Raw genomic sequence first — 21,956 nt, 5'->3', positions numbered from 1 at the left:
ATAGAATACATGACCACTCCTCCCGACCAGTTCGCGCTGGTATTTTTTGCTCTAATCGAATCTGCTTACATTATCAAAATCCACCATCGTAACCCTCTATCTTCTTTGCTTTGATATGCTCATCCAGTTTTAATTCAAATCTATCTATACTATTCTGTGATAGTTAGTTGCGATGAGCTCACTGCTCTTTGGGAAAAGACGTTTCTTCCGAATACCCCCTATGGATGTCTTGGTGCATATCTAATGGTGACAGCAGCTAGTTATACTTTATTCCATAAAAAGGGAACATTTACTTTGCAAGTGGTATAAAGGTGGTTCAAAGGAGGTTTACTACATTCATACATGGAAAGAGTAGGTTGGGATCTTATGAGGAAAGTTTGGACAGGCTGGGCTTATTTCCAATAAACTTTAGAACAGTGAGGGGTGACATGATTGAAATGCATGAGATCTCAAATGGTCTTGACAAGGTGGATGTGTAAAGTATGTTACCTCTTGTGGGCAAGTCCAGAACTGGGGGTTCTCAGTTATAATTAGAGGATCACTCCTTTTAGGACAGGGATGAGCATGGAGGGTCGTGCGACTTTGGAGCTCTCTGCTTCAGAACATACTTTTAAGGCAGAGGTAGGTTTAACCCTCTGCCTCAGAAGAAGCAAAGGAATAGGTACCAGGCCTTCATGAACAACTTGAGAGAAATTAGCAATAGCTCACAACAAACTGTGGTATAACCATCCATTACAGCCTAAAAGTGACAAATTTATTCAAGTACTACAATTATTACAAACAAAATGGCAAACCTCAACTCCTCATGATTATTGTGGGGTGGAGTCGGGAGGGAGGCAGGAACATCCACTGTTTTCGGTCCATGGGCCAAAGCTCTTGCCAACAGATCATCTTCAGGTCTAAAAGGCAACTGGTACTGTTTTGGTCCAAGAACTTTGCCAACTGAAAATAGTAATGATTTATTTTTTAATGAAGAACATAACATAAAAGTCTCATTAGAATTGTATAAACAAATACTTAAGACTGCAATTGATTACAAAACAGAACATTTTAGAAGATTAGAAAATTAAACAATTTTGAAAGGCAAAATCTAAAAATCAGTAGAATCAAAAATAATTAAAATAATGTGGATGACAGATTTAGGAAACTGACTATTAATGTCTTTTAGTATTATTGTTTTATTAGATTTTCAGATATCTGGAGCAGGGATGGGTATCTACTAACAGAACTAGTTGAACCATAAGTTGTAACAGCAGAGTAAACCAACTGGGTCTGCTCTGCCATTCAATACAATCATGGCTGTCCACTTAGTCTTTAACTCACTTTCCTGCGTTTTTCCCCATAACACCTGACCCTTACTAATTAAAATTCTGCCCACTTTAGCCTTGAATATACTTAATGACTCAGCCTCAACAGCCTTCTGCAGGAAAGAATTCCACAGATTTGCTACACTCTGGGGGGAAAAAAAATCCTCATCTGTTTCAAATGTGTAGATTATGCCTTCTATCAAGTCTGTCCTACAAGTCTTTCCTTGTTTATCCTTTCAAGTTCACCAAGAAACTTGTATGCTTCAATAAAGTTGCTTCTCATTTCTCTACATTCGAGTGAATGCAGATCCAAACTACTCAACCTCTTCTCAAAACAAACTTCCATTCTTGGCATCAGCTTTGTGAATTTTCTCTGGAATGCCTCCAAAGCCAGCCTATCTTTCCTCAGATAAGGAGCCCAAATTTCCCTTGAGACAAAGGCCAACAATTGCCTTGCTTTCAGACCTGGCTAGTGTTTTGAGATTCATGCATTAGAACCCCCAAATCTCTCTGTTCTGCAATCATCTTCTATTTAAATAACATTCAGCTCTTTTACTCTTCAAGCCAAAGTGAAAAACCTTACATTTTCCCATATTATCTTCCATCTGCCGAATCTTTACCCACATGCTATACCCCATCCTGACCATTTGCTTTGCCACCTATTTTTGTGTCATTCACAAACTAGACTATAGTATGTTCACTTTTCTCAACCAAGTCATAAATGTACGTTGTTTAAATAATTGTGATCCCAGCACTGATCCATGTGGCACTCCAGTAGTTACAGGTTGCCATTTTGAAAATGTCTCCCTTATCGCAATGCTGTCTGTTGGTTAGCCAATCTTCTAATCACGCCAATATATTACCTGCAACACCATAGACTCATCTTATTAAATAGCCTAACGTGTGCTATCTTAACAAATGTTTTCTTAAAATCCAAACACATTAAAACCACTGTCTCCCCTTTAAACTATGCTACTCATTACCTCCTCTTGTCAGGAGCGATTTTCCCCTTCATGGAGCCATTTGGACTCTGCTAAATCATATTATATATTTCTGTTTATGCTCTGTGATTACATCCTTTATAATAGGCTAGCGTTTTCCCAATAACAAACGTTAAGCTATCTGGCTTTTGTTAGGTGCTTTTGTCTCCTTCCCGTTTAAATGAACAAATAACATTGGGAGCTTCCAATCTTCTCGAAATTTCTAGAAATCCAAGGATTCTTGGAAGATTATAACGAGTATGTCCACTATCATTTTGTTACTTCTTTTACTAGCCGAGGATACACCATTCCTGATGAAGGGCTCCTGCCCAAAATGTTGATTTTCCTGCTCCTCGGATGCTGCCTGACCTGCTGTGCTTTTCCAGCACCACTCTAAGCTTGACTCTGTTCTCCAGCATCTGCAGTCCTCACTTTCACCTAGGATGCACCACACCAGGCTCTCAAATTTCAGTCTTGCAAATCAAGTTTTCTCACTTTTTAATTTCGCTCATTAAGATCTTCTGCTCCAACATCCCAATTCTCTAAATTTTCTGGATCCACAAACAAACACCAATTCTACTCTCAATTTGGCAGTTACGAAGTGAAGAAGAGTTGCCATTGGTTTTCCCATTATGTACACTACTTAAACTTTATTCATCAGATGCAGGCACTGCTGGCAAGGTGGGCACTTATTTTCCAGTTTTACTTGCATTTGAGAAGATGGTGGACTTTGAGTTGAGGATCAGTCATAATGCTGTTAGATTGAGAGCTTCAAGATTTTTACACAGCAATAATGAAAGAATGCTGATATGCTTCTCAGTCTTAGAGGCAAACCTGGGAGGGAGCAATGTTGCAATGTGCTTGTTATCCTTAGCCTTTAAAGTACTAGAGGGTTTGGGTTTGGGAGAGGCTCACAGAATAAAAGGAATGGGAACAACATGCATATAAGTGACACAAACAGAGGGTAGCACTGAATGGTTATTCTTCAGATTAGAAAAAAAGTTTATCCACTTTGGTAGCAAAAATAGGAAGGCAGATTATTATCTGAATGATGATATATTGGGAAAGAGGGAGGTGCACCAAGACCTAGGTGTTCTTATATACCAGTCTCTGAAAGGAACCATTCAGGTGCAGCAGGCAGCAAAGGAGGCCGATGGTACCTTGACCTTCATAGTTATAGGATTTGAATACAGAAGCAGGAATTCTTTCTTGCAATTATTCAGAGCCTTAGTAAGACCACACCTGGAGTATTTTGTGCAGTTTTGGTAATGCATTCAGTGCTGTGTAATACTACAGGAAGGATATGAAGCTAATTGACAGTACGCAGAAGAGACTTATAACAATGGTTCCAGGAATGAGGGACTTTATTTAAGTAGATACAATGGAGATCTGGGGCTGTTCTCCTGGGAGCAGGTAAATAGGACATTTGATACAGCAATTCAAAATAAATAAGAGTCCGGACAGAAATAAACTTTCCTTCACCTTTAACTATTTTATGATGTTTTATAGAAGGCTGGTGTCTTGTATTTGATGTGCACTACAGCCATGGTGTGGAGGCAGGTGAGAGTGTCAACACTCGAAAGGGATGTAAACAATGTCAATGAAATAGACTGTCCAGGATAGGGCCAATGTCAAATACTATTACAGTTGCACTCATTCCAGCAAGTGAAGGACATTGCATCCCACATTTCGTATGTGTATGATATTAATATACCTGATACAAGTTAAATTTTATTTTCCCTAATTCAGATTTGATGCTCATCACAATCCAGTCAGTATGACAACTATGTATTTTTAAAAAAATCATAACTATGCAGGTTTCAGATTATCATGAGAAGGTGCTAAGAATAAATACTTAAAACTTCTTGTCACAAGTGTAAATCCACCTTTATCAAACAGAAATAGGAATTTTGTTTTATAAACTCCAGTCACCTGGAGTTCAGAACAGCTTTCTCCCGGCTTATGAATGGACCTCTTATATATTAGGGTTGGTCTTTCTCTGCAACTCTATCACAATATTCTCCATTCTGTTCTATTACCTTGATATATTTGTGTAAGGTAGGATTTGTCCAGTTTGTATGCAAAACAATACCTTTCACTGTATCTCAGTACATGTGACAATACTAAATCAAATCAAATCTTCAGTTGTAAACAGGATAAAGAAGCACTGGATTATGCATAAACTTGGATTTATTCTTTGAATTCAACTACAACACTCACACCAAAATAATTCTGATATCCAACCTGAATAAATTTGGAAGCAAGTAAAGTTTCCTACCGTCATGATGTCCTGGTTTTCCAGAGAGCTCATCAGTGGTAGCAAAACCATTCACTAGTTTCTGGCGAGCCACAGGTGGTGGGGTAGGAGGCAAGGAAGCCGGTGGGGTGGGAGGATTGCTCAAGTTGCTCTGCTGTGCCAAACAGAAAAATGAATTGCTGCAGGTTTATTTGTACAAAGGGGCTGCTTTATGCAATCCTCCACTTGTGTATAGACAAACATACAGATCTCTTCTAAATGTTCAAAGCATGCAAGTGCTTGCAAACAAGCTCATCAGAGACAATATTTGTTTTTCATATGAACACAAACCAGTAAATACTGCAGATCAGGTTACCTGCAGCTTTTTCATCTTGGCTTCAGGCACCACAGCTAAAGCCATGAGACTCCTGTTACTTTTACTCCCTGTCACTTTGTGTCAATATCAGCGCTGTGATGATTACTGAAATGTTTACATTACGTAGATGAGTGAAGTCGAATATCACACCAATTTTCCACACTCATGGATAACATAAATGCACCAACTACTTTTGATTTAACAAAAGCTGGCCTCAGCTCAGTGAATGTTGCTCTGATACTGCCACTGTCGAATACAATGCAGTTTGTAATCTTGCTCTCAGAATCAAGATTGAGAAGCAAACCCACTTTTCACAGGCAGAACATCAGCTGTTAAAAATTTTTGAATCTTGGAAGCAAATGATATTGCGTCGGAAATGATCTCGTCGGAGAGGGGAATGTAAATTTGAAACAATGTGTAAACAAATATTAAGTAACACGTTTATATATTAAAAGTTATTTCCGAACAGAATGGGATTTATATTTTATGGATGCATGCAACTTTGCTATCTTGTGGTTACATAGAAGATTAAAAAAAAGTGAGGGATATGTAAACAAACAACAGAAATCAGAATAATCAAAACATTAAAACATGGAAAAAGATTATTAATGAGTGACAGCTGGAATATTTATTGATATACATATCACAAAAGCAGAGTTATTATCTTGCAATGTCTTCAGTAGTTGACAATCTGGATTTTGTCCTCTCAATTTTATGCTGAACTTTAAAAAGGCATTTTTAAATCCATTTCCTCAATTCAAATATTCAGTCAGTTCTCTGAAACTGCTGATAAAGCTCATGATTTGGAAATGCCGGTGTTGGACTGGTACAAAGTTAAAAATCACACATCACAGGTTATAGTCCAACAGCTTTAGTTGGAAGCACACTAGCTTTTGGAGCGCTGCTCCTTCATCAGGTGTACCTGATCAAGCTCGGTACCGTTCCTTTCTTCCACAGTGAAGCAACTTCTGACATTTTTCTGCATTGAAGAGACTACACAAATGCTAAAGTTACAGTTTAGGAACAATGTATTCAGTTTTAAAAGCCTGTTTGGTCATTAAGCTACATCAACCACAGCTCCTTTCCATTACCTGTCAAGTTCTCAAAGAAACAATTAAGTTCAATTCCTTGCATCTACTTTTTAAAAAAACCAAGTACAGTGATACTTTCTAATCCTTTATTTTCTTTCCAAGCGAAATGGCTTACTTACTTTAACTGTCCCTGTTCCTTCAATTATTTGAAAGATGGTTTCCTCCCTAAATAAATTTAGCTGCTTTGCTCTATTCTTTGACAATACCTAAGCCTTCGACAATTTAGAATCAGGCTGTTTACTCTTTACTCAATTCATTATAATGTTGGTAAAGTCAACCCAACACTGCTCAATTAACTGCAGAACTGACCCTACCAATCATAAGATTAGAAGTGCAATGCCATAATGACTTATTCTGCAAAGTATCTCAGTGACTAATATTCATTGATACTAAGCCAATTTGTCATCTAGAATATGTTAATAATTGGCAAAATTTTGAACTGTCCTAATGTCACGAAAGTAGAAATTCAAGTAAATAGTGTGCACTGGATTACAGTCTTACATCAGTGTAATATGTCAAAATTTGCAGATGACACAAAGCTGGGTGGAAGCTGTGAGGCAGACAGAAATGTTGCAATGTGATTTGACAGGCTGAAAGAGTGGGCAAATCCATGTCAGATGCAGTATAAATATGGATAAATGCGAGGTTATTCACATTTAGTGCAAAAACAGGAAGGCAGATTATTATTTAAATGGCTGAACATTGAGTGGGAAAATGTTCAATGAGATCTGAGTGTCCTTGTGCAACAGTCATTGAAAGTCAGACAGCAAAGGTGGCAAACTGTATGTTAGTCTTCACAGCAAGAGGTTTGACTATGGGAACAAGGATGTCTTGTTGCAATTATACAGGGTATCAGTGAGGCTTAAATTGGAATGTGTGCAGTTTCATCCCTTTACCTGAGGAAGGATGTTGTTGCTACAGAGGGAATGCAGCGAATTGACAGTAGGACTCAGATATAAGGAGAGATCGAGTCTGTTAGCATTGTATTCGCTGGAGTTTAGAACAATGAGGGGAGATCTCATAGAAAACTGTGAAGTTCATATAGGACAGACAGATGAGATGCGGAAAAGATGTTCCCAATGGTAGGCGAGTCCAGAACCAGGAATAGTAGTTGAAGGATAAAGTTGAAGGCAAACCTTTTAGGACTGAGGCGAGGAGAAATTTCTTCACTTAAGAGGATGGAATTCACTACCACAGAAAGTGGCTAAGGCTAAAACATTATTAGATTTCATGGAGGAGATTATAGCTCTTGTGGCTATAAGGATCAAGGGATACGGGGTATTGAGCTCGATGATCAGCCACGATCATATTTAATAGTGGACCTGCTCCTATCTTCTATGGTAATGAACTTTTTAAGTTATTCCAGTAAATTCCTGATCAGTGAATCTAAGCTGAATGTTTTCGATGGTACTATGTCACTCTCTTAACTTTAAGTGACAGGTTTCCACAGATTACCACTAGCTAGACCAGCTGGTTTCTGAAGATTAAGCACATGTCTTAGTGCTTTTGTGAATACTGACCCTTACAAATTAAGAGTAATAACATGAATATATTAACTAAGCAGGAATATTTTTAATATCAGGGCTGTAAAAGTGTAAACAGATTACTACACAGGTGGTGAAACAAGAAACCTGAATGGATTTGCAAAAAGGTGCCTGTTAGGTACTTGTTAACTAACGGGATTCTGGCTTATTCAAGAAATGCAAAAATATGGGCTACATGAACCAATGGAAGTTACAGAAACTCATATATTCTCAACATGATCACCCTGATTGTCAAAATGGTGACACTTGTGCTTAAGATTACTTTCAGCCCTTAATGATATTACTGACAGAACATAACACACAGTTTCATTTGTTTTTAACTAATACATAACATACCTTGTAAATCAACTGAGAGTAGTAATCTGGAACACTGTCAAGAACAGCACTGCCAAACGATCCCGTGAGTAAATTATCACCATTCAACTGTCCACTACCGTAGGGAGGGAAGTATGCAAAATTCACACCGATAGTTGGTTCCAATAGGGGGAGAAGAGTCAATTGCTGGTGATAAAAGAAATTGAACTGTAAGCCAAACATTGCTACGCTCCAGTCATTCCTTCACAAAAATATTTGTACCAATATAATGTCATTTTTATTATACACGTCTTGCTGAAGATCAGCGTTTCTCTTTGTTGGTTTTTCTTTCTTGAATAACCCAAATTATTTATCAGCTCGACTCAATGCAAACACTGCCTCATTTTTAAAATAGTTTTTTCTGTTGATATGGATAAATTGAAATATTACAAAACAACTTAAAATTTGATTGGCCCTTCAAAGTAGGATAGGATAGCAAGCCGATAGGATAGCAAAAGTGGCGTTTGGTATGTTTTCCTTTATTGGATAGAGCATGGAGTATAGGAGTTGGGAGGTCATGTTGTGGCTGCTCAGACATTAGCTAGGTCACTTTTGGAATATTGTGTACAATTCAGGTCTCCCTCCTATTGGAAGAATGTTGTGAAACTTGAAAGCATGTTGCCAGGGTTAGAGGATTTGAGCTACAGGGAGTGGCTGAATAGGCTGGGGCTGTTTTCCCTGGAACGTCAGAGGATGAGAGGTCATAGAGGTTTATAAAAATCAAGAGGGGCATGGATAGTGCAGAAAGACAAGTTCTTTTCTCTGGGGTTGGGGAGTCCAGAACTAAAGGGCATAGGCTTAGGGCGGGAGGGGAAAATTTAAAAGGGACTTAAGGGGCAACTTTTTCACAGAGAGGGTGGTGCATGTATGGAATGAGCTGCCAGAGGAAGTGGTGGAGGCTGGTACAATTGGAACATTTAACAAGTATCTGGATGGATATGAGTAGGAAGGGTTTAGAGGGATATGGGCCAAGATTAGGTTAGGATATCTGGTTGGCATGGATGAAGGGTCTGTTTCTGGGCTGTACATCTCAATGATTCTATGACCATAAACTGTTAATAAAGGTTCAGTTAGACGATTAGAACCCCTATAGTATGGAAACAGGCCCTTCCGTCTAACAAGTCCACATTGACATTCCGAAGAGTAACCCACCCAGACCCATCCCCCTACCCTATATTTACCCCTGACTAATGCACCTGAATTGTCTTTTGATCATGCACATCAAATTTTTTTTTGCGGGTTGTATTAACCTTTGCAGTGATTCACTTCAATTTTTCCACGAGATAGCAAAAATGGTGCCAAATAACAGCAAATACAAAACCACAGCAATTCAAATGGTATTAGAAAATTCGGAGATAGTGAGGACTGCAGATGTTAGGAAGTCAAACTCGATAAAATGTGAAGCTGGAGAAAACACAGCAGGTCAAGTAGCATCAGAGGAGCAGTAGAGTTGATGTTTTGGGCAGAACCCTTCATCAGCAATTAGAAAATTTGCCAATGACATTGTCCACAAAACCATGACTTTGGGAGAAGAAAAAAAATCAGAAACTTGTTCTATTGCACAAACTAAAAGGCCAGAGATTCCAAATACCTTGTCATAGGGAACATAACCAGTTTGCTATTTGAAACGTTCCCAAGAAAAGTTTCAATGTTGAAAAGTACTGCAAGATGGGGTAGGTGGGAATGTGAATATGAAACTAAAATCAGATCAGCCAAGACTTTGTTAAATGACCCAATCCTGTTCCTTGTACATATACTCATTGGATAGATGATGTGGTGGTACTGGTGTTGAACTGGGTGGACAAAGTTAGAAGTCACATGTTACTAGGTTATAGCTCAACAGGTTTATTTCAAATATTCAGCTTTTGCAGCGCTGCTCCTTTCGGAACATAGGCACCTTCACTTGATGATTTCAAGTAAACCTGTTGGACTATAACCTGGTGCCATGTTACTTCTGATGGTGTTGGATATAGTTTGAGTACCTTGAAACACCAAACATAGAAAATAAAGCATAACTGAAAGAGGTTCAAATAATCAAATAATTCCCAAATATTTGTTGACACAGAACCAAGACCAAAATTAATTGACAACAAAGATTTCAGGTTGATTAGCTATTCTGCTCTACATGCACAGTTTTTTTTAATGACAAAGGGCTAAAAGGGCTGGAGATAATTGGGCTAGTGCGCATGGACAACTGCAAAAAAAACCGATTGTATCTCGGTACATGTGACAACAGTAAATCAATGAAAAGTGTTGTTTTGGGTGGTATACAGGCAGAACATACCATACAAAGTGCATCAGGGTAGCAGAATAGAGTGCAGAATACAGTGTTACAGCTACAGAGAATACGCAGACAGAGAAATCAGTATTGACACAAGAAGTCTGATCAATAGAAGTCTGATAACAGCAAGGAAGATGCTCGTCTTGAATCTATTCACACTTATATTCAAACACACTTCTAGTCTTAGTCTCTGCAGTACTTGATATCATTTACATTAATTATATGGATGTCATCATGCTAGTTCTTATCAACTTTCTTCAATATGAATTTTTCTACCCATATTTATGATGGAATTGCTCACCTGTTTTAACTGGTTCATTAGCACATCTGTGTTGGGGTAGATTGCTTGTCTGTCCTCCTCATCTTTTTTACGTTTCTTATAGCGTGACACAGCCTTCTCAGCTGTTTTCTGTGATCTCTTGTTTTTTGGTCGTTTCTTTTCTTCCTCTGAATCCTTTCTCAGCAACTGATTCACCTTTCCATCAAAGTTAAAACCACTTGGTGGACTCTGTATTCCAACACATAACAGATATTTCAAGTGGGAAGCAATTTATCATGTCAAAAACACTAAAGTTCTGTGACAAAAGTCTACCACTCACCCTCACCAAACCTCTGTACTTCAATAAATCCTACTTTCAATAACAGAGACTTGCACAGAATGACATTCAATGGCTTAATGCAGCTGAGCCCATTGTTTGTTAAAACTGGACCCGTACTATCAGTTTCATTTTCTTTGGTGTAAAAATACCCAGTAAGCCAAAGAACAATAAAGTCAGTCAGTTCTAACACTAACTTAACTCTCAAAGTCAAATAGAAACAGACCATCTTCTAATGCTTTTCACTACTGTTTCTTTTCCTTACAAATGCACTTAAACTCAAAGTAAAAATTCATTACCAGCTTGAATATTTGGAGACACCTGCATTGACATGAAAGTGATGCATAAGATTTGTGTCTCTATTCAAATTATTCAGTTTCAAACTTTAATTTTGCAAGAATTTTCAAATAAATCAATTCACTTAAGAACCCTCCAATGATGCTTGAAGCTAAACAAAGTAATCAGACTGGAACTCAGCTGGTGTGAAGTTTAAACTCTGGCATGGACCTGTTGCGTGATCTCAGTGATGTAAGTTCTGGCAGCACAAGTAATATTCTCTATAATTCTGACATAACATGAATTTGGTTTTATTAACTAATTCATTAGACTCCCAACTAAATTCTACAAAATAACTATTGAGGGGAGTTTTTGACATTAAAATCAATTTTTCTCTGCATTTGACATTCATCACAATTTTATGTTTAAGAACTTGCTTTAGATTCCCTTTCATCAGATCTTCAATTTTGCAGATGACACAAAGCTAAGTGGGAGGGTGAACTGTGAGGAGGATAGAGAGATGTTTCAGTATGGTTTAGAAGAGTTGATTAAGTGGGAAAATGCCTGGCAGGTGAAGTATAATATGAATTAATGTGAAGTTATTCACTTTGGAAGCAAAATCAGGAAGGCAGATTATCTGAATTGAAAAAGGGGGAGGTGGATTGAGACCTGGATGCCCTTGAACACCAGTTGTCAAAAAGAACAGTGGATGCTGTAAATCAGAAACAAAATCAGAAATTGCTGGAGAAGCTTAGCAAATCTGGCAGTATCTGTGGACAGAAATCAAGAGTTAACATTTCGGGTCCACACAGCCTTTGTAGCAAGAGGATTCCTGTACAGGAGCAGATGCAATTGTACAGGGCCTCAGTGAGACCACATCTGGGGTACTATGTACAGATTTAGTCTCCGTATCTGAGGAAGGATCATGTTCTGGCTATGAAGGGAGTACAACAAAAGTTTACCAGACTGATTCCTGGAACTGCAGGACAGGTGTAGAAAGAAAGCCCTTCCTGATGAAGGACTTATGGCCAAAATGTCAATTCTCCTGCCCCTCGAATGCTGAATGACCTGCTGTGCTTTTCCAACACCACACTCTCGACTCTGATCTCTAGCATCTGCAGTCCTCACTTTCCCCTTGTCCTAGATGGTGCCTTGAGCATTGTTGGAGCTGCATTCTTCCAGCTCAGTTGGGGGTATTCCATCATGGTCCTGGCTGTGCCATGCAGATGATGGACATGCTTTAATAAGTCAGGAGGTGAGTTACTCACTGCAGGATTCCTAGTCTCTGACCATGCTCTTGTAGCTACTGTATTTATTATGGCGAGACCAGTTGAGTTTCTGGACAATGGTAATCCCTGTGATGTTGATAGTCAGGATTTCAGCAATGGTAACACCATTGAATTTCAAGAGGTGGTGATCAGATTGTCACTTATTGGAGATGGTCACTGCTGGCCTTTGTGTGGGGAAAATATCACTTGCCACTTTTCTGCCCAAGCCTGGATATTGTCCAGGTCTTATTGCATTTGAACAGGGACTGCTTCAGATTGATTTAGTTCTTAGGGCTAAAGAGATCAGAGGATAAAGGGAGCAAGCAGGAACAGAGTATTCACAGAAAGCCGGTGTCCAGTGGCATTCCACAGGGTTTAGTGCTGAGGCACTTGCTGTTTGCGGTATATATAAACAATTTAGATGTGAATGCAGGAGAACTAAATCAGTAAAATTGTGGATGATACAACATTGATGAGGTGGTAAATAGTGAGAAGGATAACCTTCAATTAAAAGAGGACATAAATGAGCTGGTCAGTAAGGCTGATAAGTGGCAAATGGAGTTCAATACAGACAAGCATGAGGTGAGGATAGGACAAACAAGGCAAAGGAAGAGTGAAGCACTGGAGGACCAGAGAGGCCTTGACGTGCACATACACCGGTTCCTTAAGATAACAAGGCTGTAGATGAAGGCAATATGGTGACTTGTGATAAACTTGCCTTTATTAGCTAATGCACAGAGTTTAAGAGCAGGGAGGTTATGCTGAAACTGCATAAAAAGTCGGTTAGGCCACAATGAATGTATTGTATGCAGTTCTGGAGTCCACATTACAGAAGGGATGTGATTGCACTGGATCGGGTGCAGAGGAGATTTAGCATGATATTGCCTGGACTGGAGAGTTTTAGTTTTGAAGAGAGATCGGATAGATTGGGGTTGGTTTCACCAGGGCAAAGACGACGGAGGGAGGTCATGATTGAGATATATAAAATTATGAGGGGACATAGACAGCAGAGAGAAGAAGAAACATTTCCCCTTGATGGAGGATCAATGGCGACAGAACATAGATTTAAGTTAAGGGGCAGGAGGTTCTGACGAGATGGGAGGCAAAGATTTTTACCCAGAGAGTGGTCAAGGAAGAAAATCTCAAAATTTCTGTAGTTTTTAGATGTGCATTTGCAAAGACAAGGCACACAAGGCCTTGGGCCATGTGTAGAGTAGATATGTGGTTGCTTTTGACTGGCACAAACTCATGTGGTTGAAGGAGCTTTTTCAGTGCTGTAGCCCTTTATGACTACGATCAGTCACTGTCACACTGAATGGTGGAGCAGACTCTAAGGATTGAATGGCCAACTCCTGCCCCTATTTTCTATGATTCTAATGACTGTAAAGTACAAAACTCCAACTTGCCTCAATAGCACGATTAGTGCGAATGCACTTTGTGCAAGTTGCTGATATAAATTCATACCATTTTGTCACCCACAACAGAACTTTAAAACACACTTAAAGAATAACCGGCATCAATTGATCACCGACTTAACTTCTATTCTTGAGGCAAGTCATCTTGTACTCATCAGCAACAGACATGCAGTGGAAGTACACATGCTGCCAGATAAGGTGTCATGTACCTAGGTCATTCTGTGCTATTCTATCTATTTCTTAGAACACCATTATATCATGTACCAAAGTTTCCAGTTACCCCTCTTAGCGAGTCTTGGTACCAGTTTGGAGTTCCTTTTTTGCTGAGGCAAAATTAAACTTATGAAGTTTTACCCTTACTTATGATGGGCAGCACAGTGGCTAGCACTGCTGCCTCACAGCGCCAGAAACCCGGGTTCAATTCCTGCCTCAGGTGACGGTCTGTGTGGAGTTTGCACATTCTCCCTGTGTCTGCGTGGGTTTCCTCCCACAGTCCAAAGATATGCAGGTCAGGTGAATTGACCATGCTAAATTGCCCGTAGTGTTAGGTGAAGGGGTAAATGTAGGGGAATGGGTCTGGGTGGGTTGCGCTTTAGCAGTGGACTTGTTGGGCTGAAGGGCTTGTTTCCACACTGTAAGTAATCTAATCTAATCTACCCATGCCAGCTTTTACAAAGAGTTGCCCAATCATATGTTGAAGAGAATCTAGGTTGACATAACCAGCTATGTGAACAGGCACATGTGTTGAAGGGAAAAGTGGAGTCTCCATAATCTTGGAGCGAACTGTGGTTAATGAGTGGTGGTTAATCTAAGGGTTACCATATCTCAGAGGAGAGATGAGTTTAAGGAGGCAAAGCCTTTATAGCAATTCAACCGGTGGTAACTGAACCTGTGTTATTGGTGCCAATCTGCATTGTAAACCAGCTGTCTAACTCTGCCGCTAATTCATTCTAATCTTACTTAAGTAACATTGCTCTCTTTCCCGATTTGGTTTGTATAAGAAGTAAATTACAATTTGAAACATTCACTGTGGTTGACAATTCATTTATTCAGTACAATGGTGGATGTCATCAGGAAAGAAAATACTCAAAATGAATCCATTTCCTATTGCTGAAGTCACTGCAAAAGGACATTATCTAAATTAACCTATATTCATTTTTGTCTAAAAGGTACTGGCTGACACAAACCAACACAAGATCAGGAAAGACTACAGAGTCAGTCTGGCAGTTCTGAAAAGATCAAATTCAATATCCTGTGTATTAAAATAGCTAAACCTAAACTGTCATTCTCTGCCTTAAATTCGATCTTATCCAGCATCATAAGAAGATGGTAGCATCGTGGTACTGCAGCTGGACTAGTTATATAGGAGACCCCAAGCTAACGGTCCAGGGACGTGGGTTTAAATCAATAGCTGAGAATGAAGCTACTCTTTGAAATAGTGTCCACGAGAACTATCAGTTCATGTGAAAATCCACTGGATTCAACCAAGTGCTTTCATCATTATCAGAAAAGGCCTTCATGAGATTCCAGACCCATAGCAATATGGTTGACTGTTAAAGCTGTGCACTGAAATGGCCTAAGCAAGCCATTCAGTTCAAGGGCATTTATAGACAAGCAACAAATACTGAGCTTGCCAGCAATGACCCCATCACAACAGAGGAAAAAATGTCTTTGGTTGCTGCATGCTTTTGTACTATTCAAGTTTAGGACCAGATGTTAATTTTGCCACAACAAATCATCTTATTTATTCCTGCCTGTGGAAGAAAAAAATTGTGTATGATTTAAGGTGTTGTTTGGGTAATTTTCAAATCTCTAGCCTAAGGCTAGCTGATAAGTACAAATAACAATTTTTTAAAAATGAATTGCAGCAGATGGGAGTTAAATACAGATGCCAGCCGTGATAAAACTGAACAGCAGAACAGATTTCAGAGGCTGAACGGCCTATTCCTGCTACTATCCCATTCATAGTTTATTTCAAGACTTAAACTTCTAATCGTAATGCCATCACTATCAGCAGTGATCTGCCATGATGTTTCTTGTGAGCTTGAGGATTGTTTAAGTGCAAGATACATTTTCATAATGGTACCAAGTGGATATCATATGTTATACCAAAGCAAATATTTGATTTACCTATAAATTTAGATGTCATAGGTTTTTGAAGGAAGTGACTGAAATCTTCAAATGAAAAACACATTTTTAGTGGTAGCTCGAGAAAGCTACCTCTAATTATGTGTTGCTTTACAGAATACCGTACAATAATTAAAAAATTGAACTGAATTTCAGAAATATACATTTCTCAATGTTCTGCGAAGGCAATGGCCCTGTGGCATTCTTGCTGGTTTGTTGATTCAGAGATCCTGAAAGTGTTCTGAAAACCTGGGTTTGAAACCTGGCACAACAGATACTGGAATTTGAATTCAATAGAAGCTGGAATCAAGGGTCTAACAATGACAATGAATCCATTGTTCAAAGTCAGAAAAACCCATCTAGTTCCCTAATGTCATTTAGGGAAGGAATTGTCAGCCCTAACATTTTGATTCTAGATGACTCCATCTTTACCTGCTCTGGCCTATGCTGTGGATCAAGACTCACACGATGTGGCTGACTCTCAACTACCCTCCAGACATTTAGGGATGCACAATAAATGTTGGCCTAGCCAACTGTCCCCTTATTCCATGAGTGATTAAAAAAAACCGCAACTCTCCACACTATCCCAAAAACAAAGGTCTCGTAATCAATTAGTGTATAAAAAGCATAACACAATCAGCCGTACCTGCCCCTCAAATGGACTTTGTTTCTTTAATTTGTTTTCCATACACGATTCACCTTCGGATTTTTCTTCTGCTATTTGGTGGGGAGGCAATGGAGCATTCTTATTCTTCAGTAGATGTTTCAAAAGTTCATTTCCTGATTCTGGTTTTGATCCTGACACATTTGTCCCTGCAGCTGGACTCTGTGTTGAAACAGCAGGCTGTTGCAAACTGACCTTTCCTTCTACCTTTACTGAATTCTGTGTTTCTACCTTGGACTGAGAATTATCATGGCAATGTGTGGTTTCTGCCTGTTCCACTTTCACAATGCTTGTCTGAGCGTCTTCATTTGATGGACTGTGATCTGTTTCAGATGGCAGACCAATCTGTTGCATCATAAGTCTGTGTGGTGCACTCGCACTGGAAGAAAGTTGCCGTTCAAGTTCAGATGGAGGCTGGTGGTCATTTGAAGTGTCAACCAATTGGTTTACCTCTTCATTCTCCTGTTCACCCTGATTAAACCCAAACTCCCCAGGCAGATTAACCGATGGGTTAGAAGCAGAGTCAGAAATAGTAGGTGTAGCTGGTGCAGTGATGTCAGAATGAGGAGTAGATGGTGTCTTGACTGAGTCACTGTCATCGTCTTTCTTCTTCTTTCTGCTTCTTCTCTTCTTCCCTTTCTCCTCTGGTATGATGTTGGAATAAAGTTGAATGAGAGATTGACCTGGGCCTGGGTAATTGCCTGGCAGTTGCATTCCATTATCTGGGCCAAATGAAGGTCCATCACTAGTTCCTTGAGAGCCTGCAGGGATACATGGCCCAAAGGGAGCTCTTAGCTGGTTTTGTTGAAAGCCAAGTCCAGATTGTACCTGATTCACAGGATGGGTAGGTGGGCATCCACCTGGGAGAGTATGGGCTTCAGGCCCAAATCCTGGTGCCCCCACTGGTCTACGGTCATTGCACTGCATCAAAGGTGTTTGAGGTGGTGAGTTTATGAACTGTGGAAATAGATTCTGTTGCTGGTGAGGAACAAGTCCCATCTGCTGAACTTGCTGCTGTTGAGGCCTTTGAGACTGCATAAAATCACAAAGCAAATCAGAATTAAAATATGGCATTTGAGAGAGAGCGGATGTGTTTAAAGCTGCCATGCCTTGCTGTTGCTCCATTTCCATCCTCTTCTGCATAGCACGATGGCGTTCCACTTCCTTCATGAGCTGGATTCTTTGCCTTTCCTGTTGCTCTCGTAAACGCTCCCTACGTTCTCTTTCCTGAAAAGTTTCACTGAATGGGTTGTTGTCATCAAATTCAACTCGTGGTGGTACACTGGACTGTTGATTTGTTGTGACTGTTGCTGCTTGAGTAGACTGTGTGCTTGTCACTGGCAGCTGAGGTGGTGCAGGGTGTTGCATCCTTGGAGTACTCACGGATAAGTGAGGAGGCACAGTTGCATTAGGATTGCAAGGTTGCCATTGAGGAGCATTAGTCATTCTGGGAGTATTTGGCTGGGTTGGAACAGGTGGCTGAAGTTGTTGCTGGGGTTGTTGCTGTGGCATTACTGAGAAACTCTGTTGATTTACTGAAGATGGCGCTCCACCTTGGACGGAGGGCGGCTGGACTGATCCAGTCGGCATCATGGTAGGTGACGGCATTGCACATTGTTGCTGCTGCTTTAGACGATATTCCTCCATCAGTTCTGAATGTTCCTTTTGTTGTTTTCGAATCTGAAAAGTAAAATTTTATGCATCTAAAATCAAATCAACGTGGTAATTGTTCAAACACTAGACTAGTCTGAGCTTCAATGGCTCTTGCTAATTGAAATCGTGAATAGGTGTATCACATAGTCCAGGAAGTCTCAGCTGAGCTTACAACGTAAGGAACTATAAATAATCTCAGCATGAGTTGAGTAAGTTTGGCCAGTATGCCAACTCCCACTATTGTCTCCATGAGAGGTGGACCTATGTATGAAGCTGAGTACAGGATTAAGCCTGTGTTGGGACAGCTTGCTGACACTTAGCATGTCTGATGACTTAAAATATCCCAAGCTGTAATACTGGGCTGAAGAATGGAAGATTACCTGTTCCAACTGCTTCTGCACCATACTCTGCTGCTCAGTTACATGCTTAAGTTGTTCTGCGTCCTCTTCTGGAAACTCTCGTCCAGCCTTTTTGGCAGTACGCTGCTTAGCAGAGAGTGCCTTCTTAGATTTTCGGTGTGTCCCAATTTGTTCCTCAAGATATTTCTGCTGTATTTGGAGAAGCTGCTGGGTATCCTGCAGCCATTTCTCATACTGTTTCTTCTGGGCATTATCTGAAAGACAGTGTTTTTATTTATTTATTTGCTTTACTTTGTCCATTTCTGACACTTTACCAGAAAAGGAAGAAAAATGCTTGCATTTACTACAATGCCTTTCAATCACAGAACATCTCACAGGGCTTTGTAGTCAATGAAATACTTCTGAACTGTAGTAGTTCTTAGAAGTTATGGGAAATAGTGACTAATTTGGACACAGCAAGCTAGGGCAAACATAAATGTGGTAACAATCAGATTTTGGTGATGGTCGGGGAATAGGCATCGGCAAAGATAACTTTTGATTTTTTTAAAATTAAAGAAGTGCCAAGGGATCTTTTATATTATTTCATTAAGGAAAATACATTAATGCAAATATCTAAAGAGCCAAACAGAAACTTTCAATTAAGTAGATAAGTAAATTTAACATGCTTAGAAAAGGATGCAGAAAAGATTTACAGGCACTGGAGAGTTTGAGCTAGAAGTTGAGGCTGGATAAACTAGTACTTTCTTACTGGAATGCAGGAGGTTAAGGGGTGACCGTACTCAGGTTTATAAAATCATAAAAGGGCAAAGGTAAGGTGAAATGCAAAAGTCTTTGGGGAGTTGGGTTGGGAGTTCAAAACTGGACAGCATAATTTTAAGATGAGAGGAGAAAGAATTAAAAGGGACCCGAGGGCCAACATTTTCACATAAGAGGGTGATTCATATGCGGAATGAACTGCCAGGCAAAGTGGTAGATGTAAGGTACAGTTGCAACATTTAAAAGACATTTGGAGAGGTACATGAATAGGAAAGGTTTAGAAGGATATGGGCTAAATGAAGGCAAATGGGACTAGTCTAGTTTGGAAAAACTGGTTTGCGTGGACAAGTTGTACCGAAGAGTCTATTTCCTTGCTGTATGATTGTGACTCTATAGCTGCACTTTTTAAAATTAAAAATGTTACTTACTCATAAAACCTGGACCAAAAGATGGAGGATTTGGTCGTAACATTTGAGGTGGCAAATTCCCATCCTGAAATTAAATTCAATCAAAGAATATTTCATGATTTTCTAAACCAGAAAAAAATTAATTACCACTCAAAGAATTGCTGATCTAAGATAGAATATTAACTTTTGTTTTTGAAGCGATGCTGTCATGGAGAATGGAGCAATTAGATCATGACTGCTAAGCTTTGTTTAAATCTTAAACCAGTCAGGTTGACTTTGATTAGTCAACGCACTGCCTTGGATGAACCAGAGAATATGGTCACTGATTTGGTTGGGATGAAACAGGTAGAAAGTGTGTTCCAGCAACAAGATGGTAGTAAGTAGCAGTGCAGTGTGTGGGCTCCTGCTCGGAGCTTGTCTGCTTTGATTTTTTTTCTTCCTTCACAGCCTTTTCTTACTTTAATCTACGTACCTTCTGTGAGAGATCGAGCCAGCGCGGGGGACACTGTGTGCGCGCAGAGGAGGGTGAGAAAGGTAAGAGTCACAGCAACAGGGTGAGATGCTCTTAAGGAGGGCAGGGTGGGTCAAATGGCCTGCTTCTACACTGTAGGAATTCTATAATTCTACCTTTGTGCTTAAGATGGTGCTGGCAGCATTGTACACTTTTTAATGTACTCCTGTATCCCTGTGCTGGAGTACACATGAAAATAAAATGTAGTTCTAAATTCAGTCTTCAAAGAATAGGGCCATGTGTATAAGTGTATGTAGCTTTCACATGCACAAGTGTGTCACAGGTTCCAGTTAACGATGCTCAGTTAGCTGTAAGCATAATTCTTCAAGAAGGATAACACAAAGAAATAACATTATTCCAAGAACGCATAAGTTCTTTTCAAGTATACTTACTCAAGAGGGGAAAATGAAAAATACTAGGTTACATTAAATGGGATGAAACAAATAGAATACACAGAAAAAATATAAGCACACATTTAATGGCCTGAATGTATGATTTCTGTATTGTTAAGACTGAGATTCTTTGGAGTGGATACAAGGCAAATCACAGATAAGATCTAGCAGGTTATTTCAGTTTGTCGAATGAAATAATTACCTGGCCAACTCCTTGAAGGATGGGATTCTGTCCATTGTCAACACTCTGTGTACTAGACATTTGCTGACTCACAAATGGAAATCTTTAAAACATAAAGAATAAATGCAGCTAGAAATACTGATTGGTTTCTTCAAGCAAACTTTAACTTTAAAGTGAAAGGTAACTATAATCATTCCCCATAGTCTTCAGACAAAGTATTTTCCTGGTTTCAACATCTATAAAATAAAAAATCTGTAAAGAACGTGCGAAATATGATTTTGCACCATGTGCCACAAACATAGACTTTTGACAGTCCAGAAACTCCCAATGTGCATTGTGACAGTGGAGTGAATTTTCTATCTATAAGAAATTAGTCATGCCCAAATTTTGCTTATTTGCTGCACACACCTCAAACTACATCAAGTGTTGAAGAATTAATGAATCCTCCAAATAACCACAGATGAACAGGTTTGGGTTTCAATCAGTAATTCACTTCCCACTTTGCAAACTAACACCATATCCATACAATCCTTTGAATTAGGAGCAAGAAGAGGCCATATGGCTGAGGATCCTGGAATTGTATTCATTAGAATTTAGAAGGTTGAGGGGAGATCTAACAGAAACTTACAAGATGATGCATGGCTTAGAAAGGGTGGACCCCGGGAATGTGCTTCCGTTAGGTGGGGAGACTAGGACCGGTGGGCACAGTCTTAGAATTAGAAGGGGTCAATTTAGAACGGAGACATTTCTTCAGCTAGAGAGCAGTGGGCCTGTGGAATTCATTGCCACAGAACGCAGTGGAGGCCGGGATGTTAAATGTCTTCAAGGCAGAGATTGATAAATTCTTGATCTTCCAAGAAATTAAGGGCTACAGGGAGAGAGTGTGGTTAGGTGAAGTTGAAATGCCCATCAACCATGATTACATGGCGGAATGAACTCAATGGGCCGAATGATCTGACAATCGGACAATTTCAATACTATGAGACAGGAAACATAAAAGTGGAGCAACTACTTGAAGTCTACATTTGGAAAGTGAAACAAGTTACAACTTTTAAGAAACATCTGGATGAGCACAATAAATGCCAGGGCATGGTAGACTTTAGACTAAGTGCAGGTAAATGGCATTAGTGTAGTTTGGTGCTTGGCATATACATAGTGGACCAAGCCGCTTATTCCTTAGCT

The 21,956-nt window shown here is 39.6% G+C and overlaps 1 protein-coding gene across 9 annotated transcripts in view; it reads right to left on the bottom strand.

Annotated features, from left to right (window-relative positions):
* The window catches only part of kmt2ca (lysine (K)-specific methyltransferase 2Ca), a 506,051-nt gene that overhangs the window by 45,868 nt on the left and 438,227 nt on the right, over positions 1–21,956 (bottom strand). For 8 of the 9 annotated variants that reach the window (XR_011961410.1, XM_072576253.1, XM_072576256.1 and 5 more), the window contains 8 exons: positions 20,796–20,877; positions 19,712–19,775; positions 18,549–18,781; positions 16,498–18,195; positions 10,471–10,677; positions 7,871–8,035; positions 4,566–4,698; positions 795–942 (listed from right to left, as the gene is read on the bottom strand). Coding sequence is in view for 8 of the 9 variants with exons in the window: in XM_072576253.1 (XP_072432354.1) it covers positions 795–942; positions 4,566–4,698; positions 7,871–8,035; positions 10,471–10,677; positions 16,498–18,195; positions 18,549–18,781; positions 19,712–19,775; positions 20,796–20,877 (2,730 nt within the window). In the remaining variant the exon portion in view is untranslated. The remainder of the gene's footprint in view (positions 1–794; positions 943–4,565; positions 4,699–7,870; positions 8,036–10,470; positions 10,678–16,497; positions 18,196–18,548; positions 18,782–19,711; positions 19,776–20,795; positions 20,878–21,956) is intronic. The other variant, XM_072576251.1, reaches the window with a different exon arrangement.

This window comes from Chiloscyllium punctatum, chromosome 8, assembly GCF_047496795.1.
Source record: "Chiloscyllium punctatum isolate Juve2018m chromosome 8, sChiPun1.3, whole genome shotgun sequence".
NCBI lineage: Eukaryota > Metazoa > Chordata > Chondrichthyes > Orectolobiformes > Hemiscylliidae > Chiloscyllium > Chiloscyllium punctatum.
The sequence above is the reverse complement of the archived record's forward strand: the minus strand, read 5'-3'. Positions and strand labels throughout refer to the sequence as shown.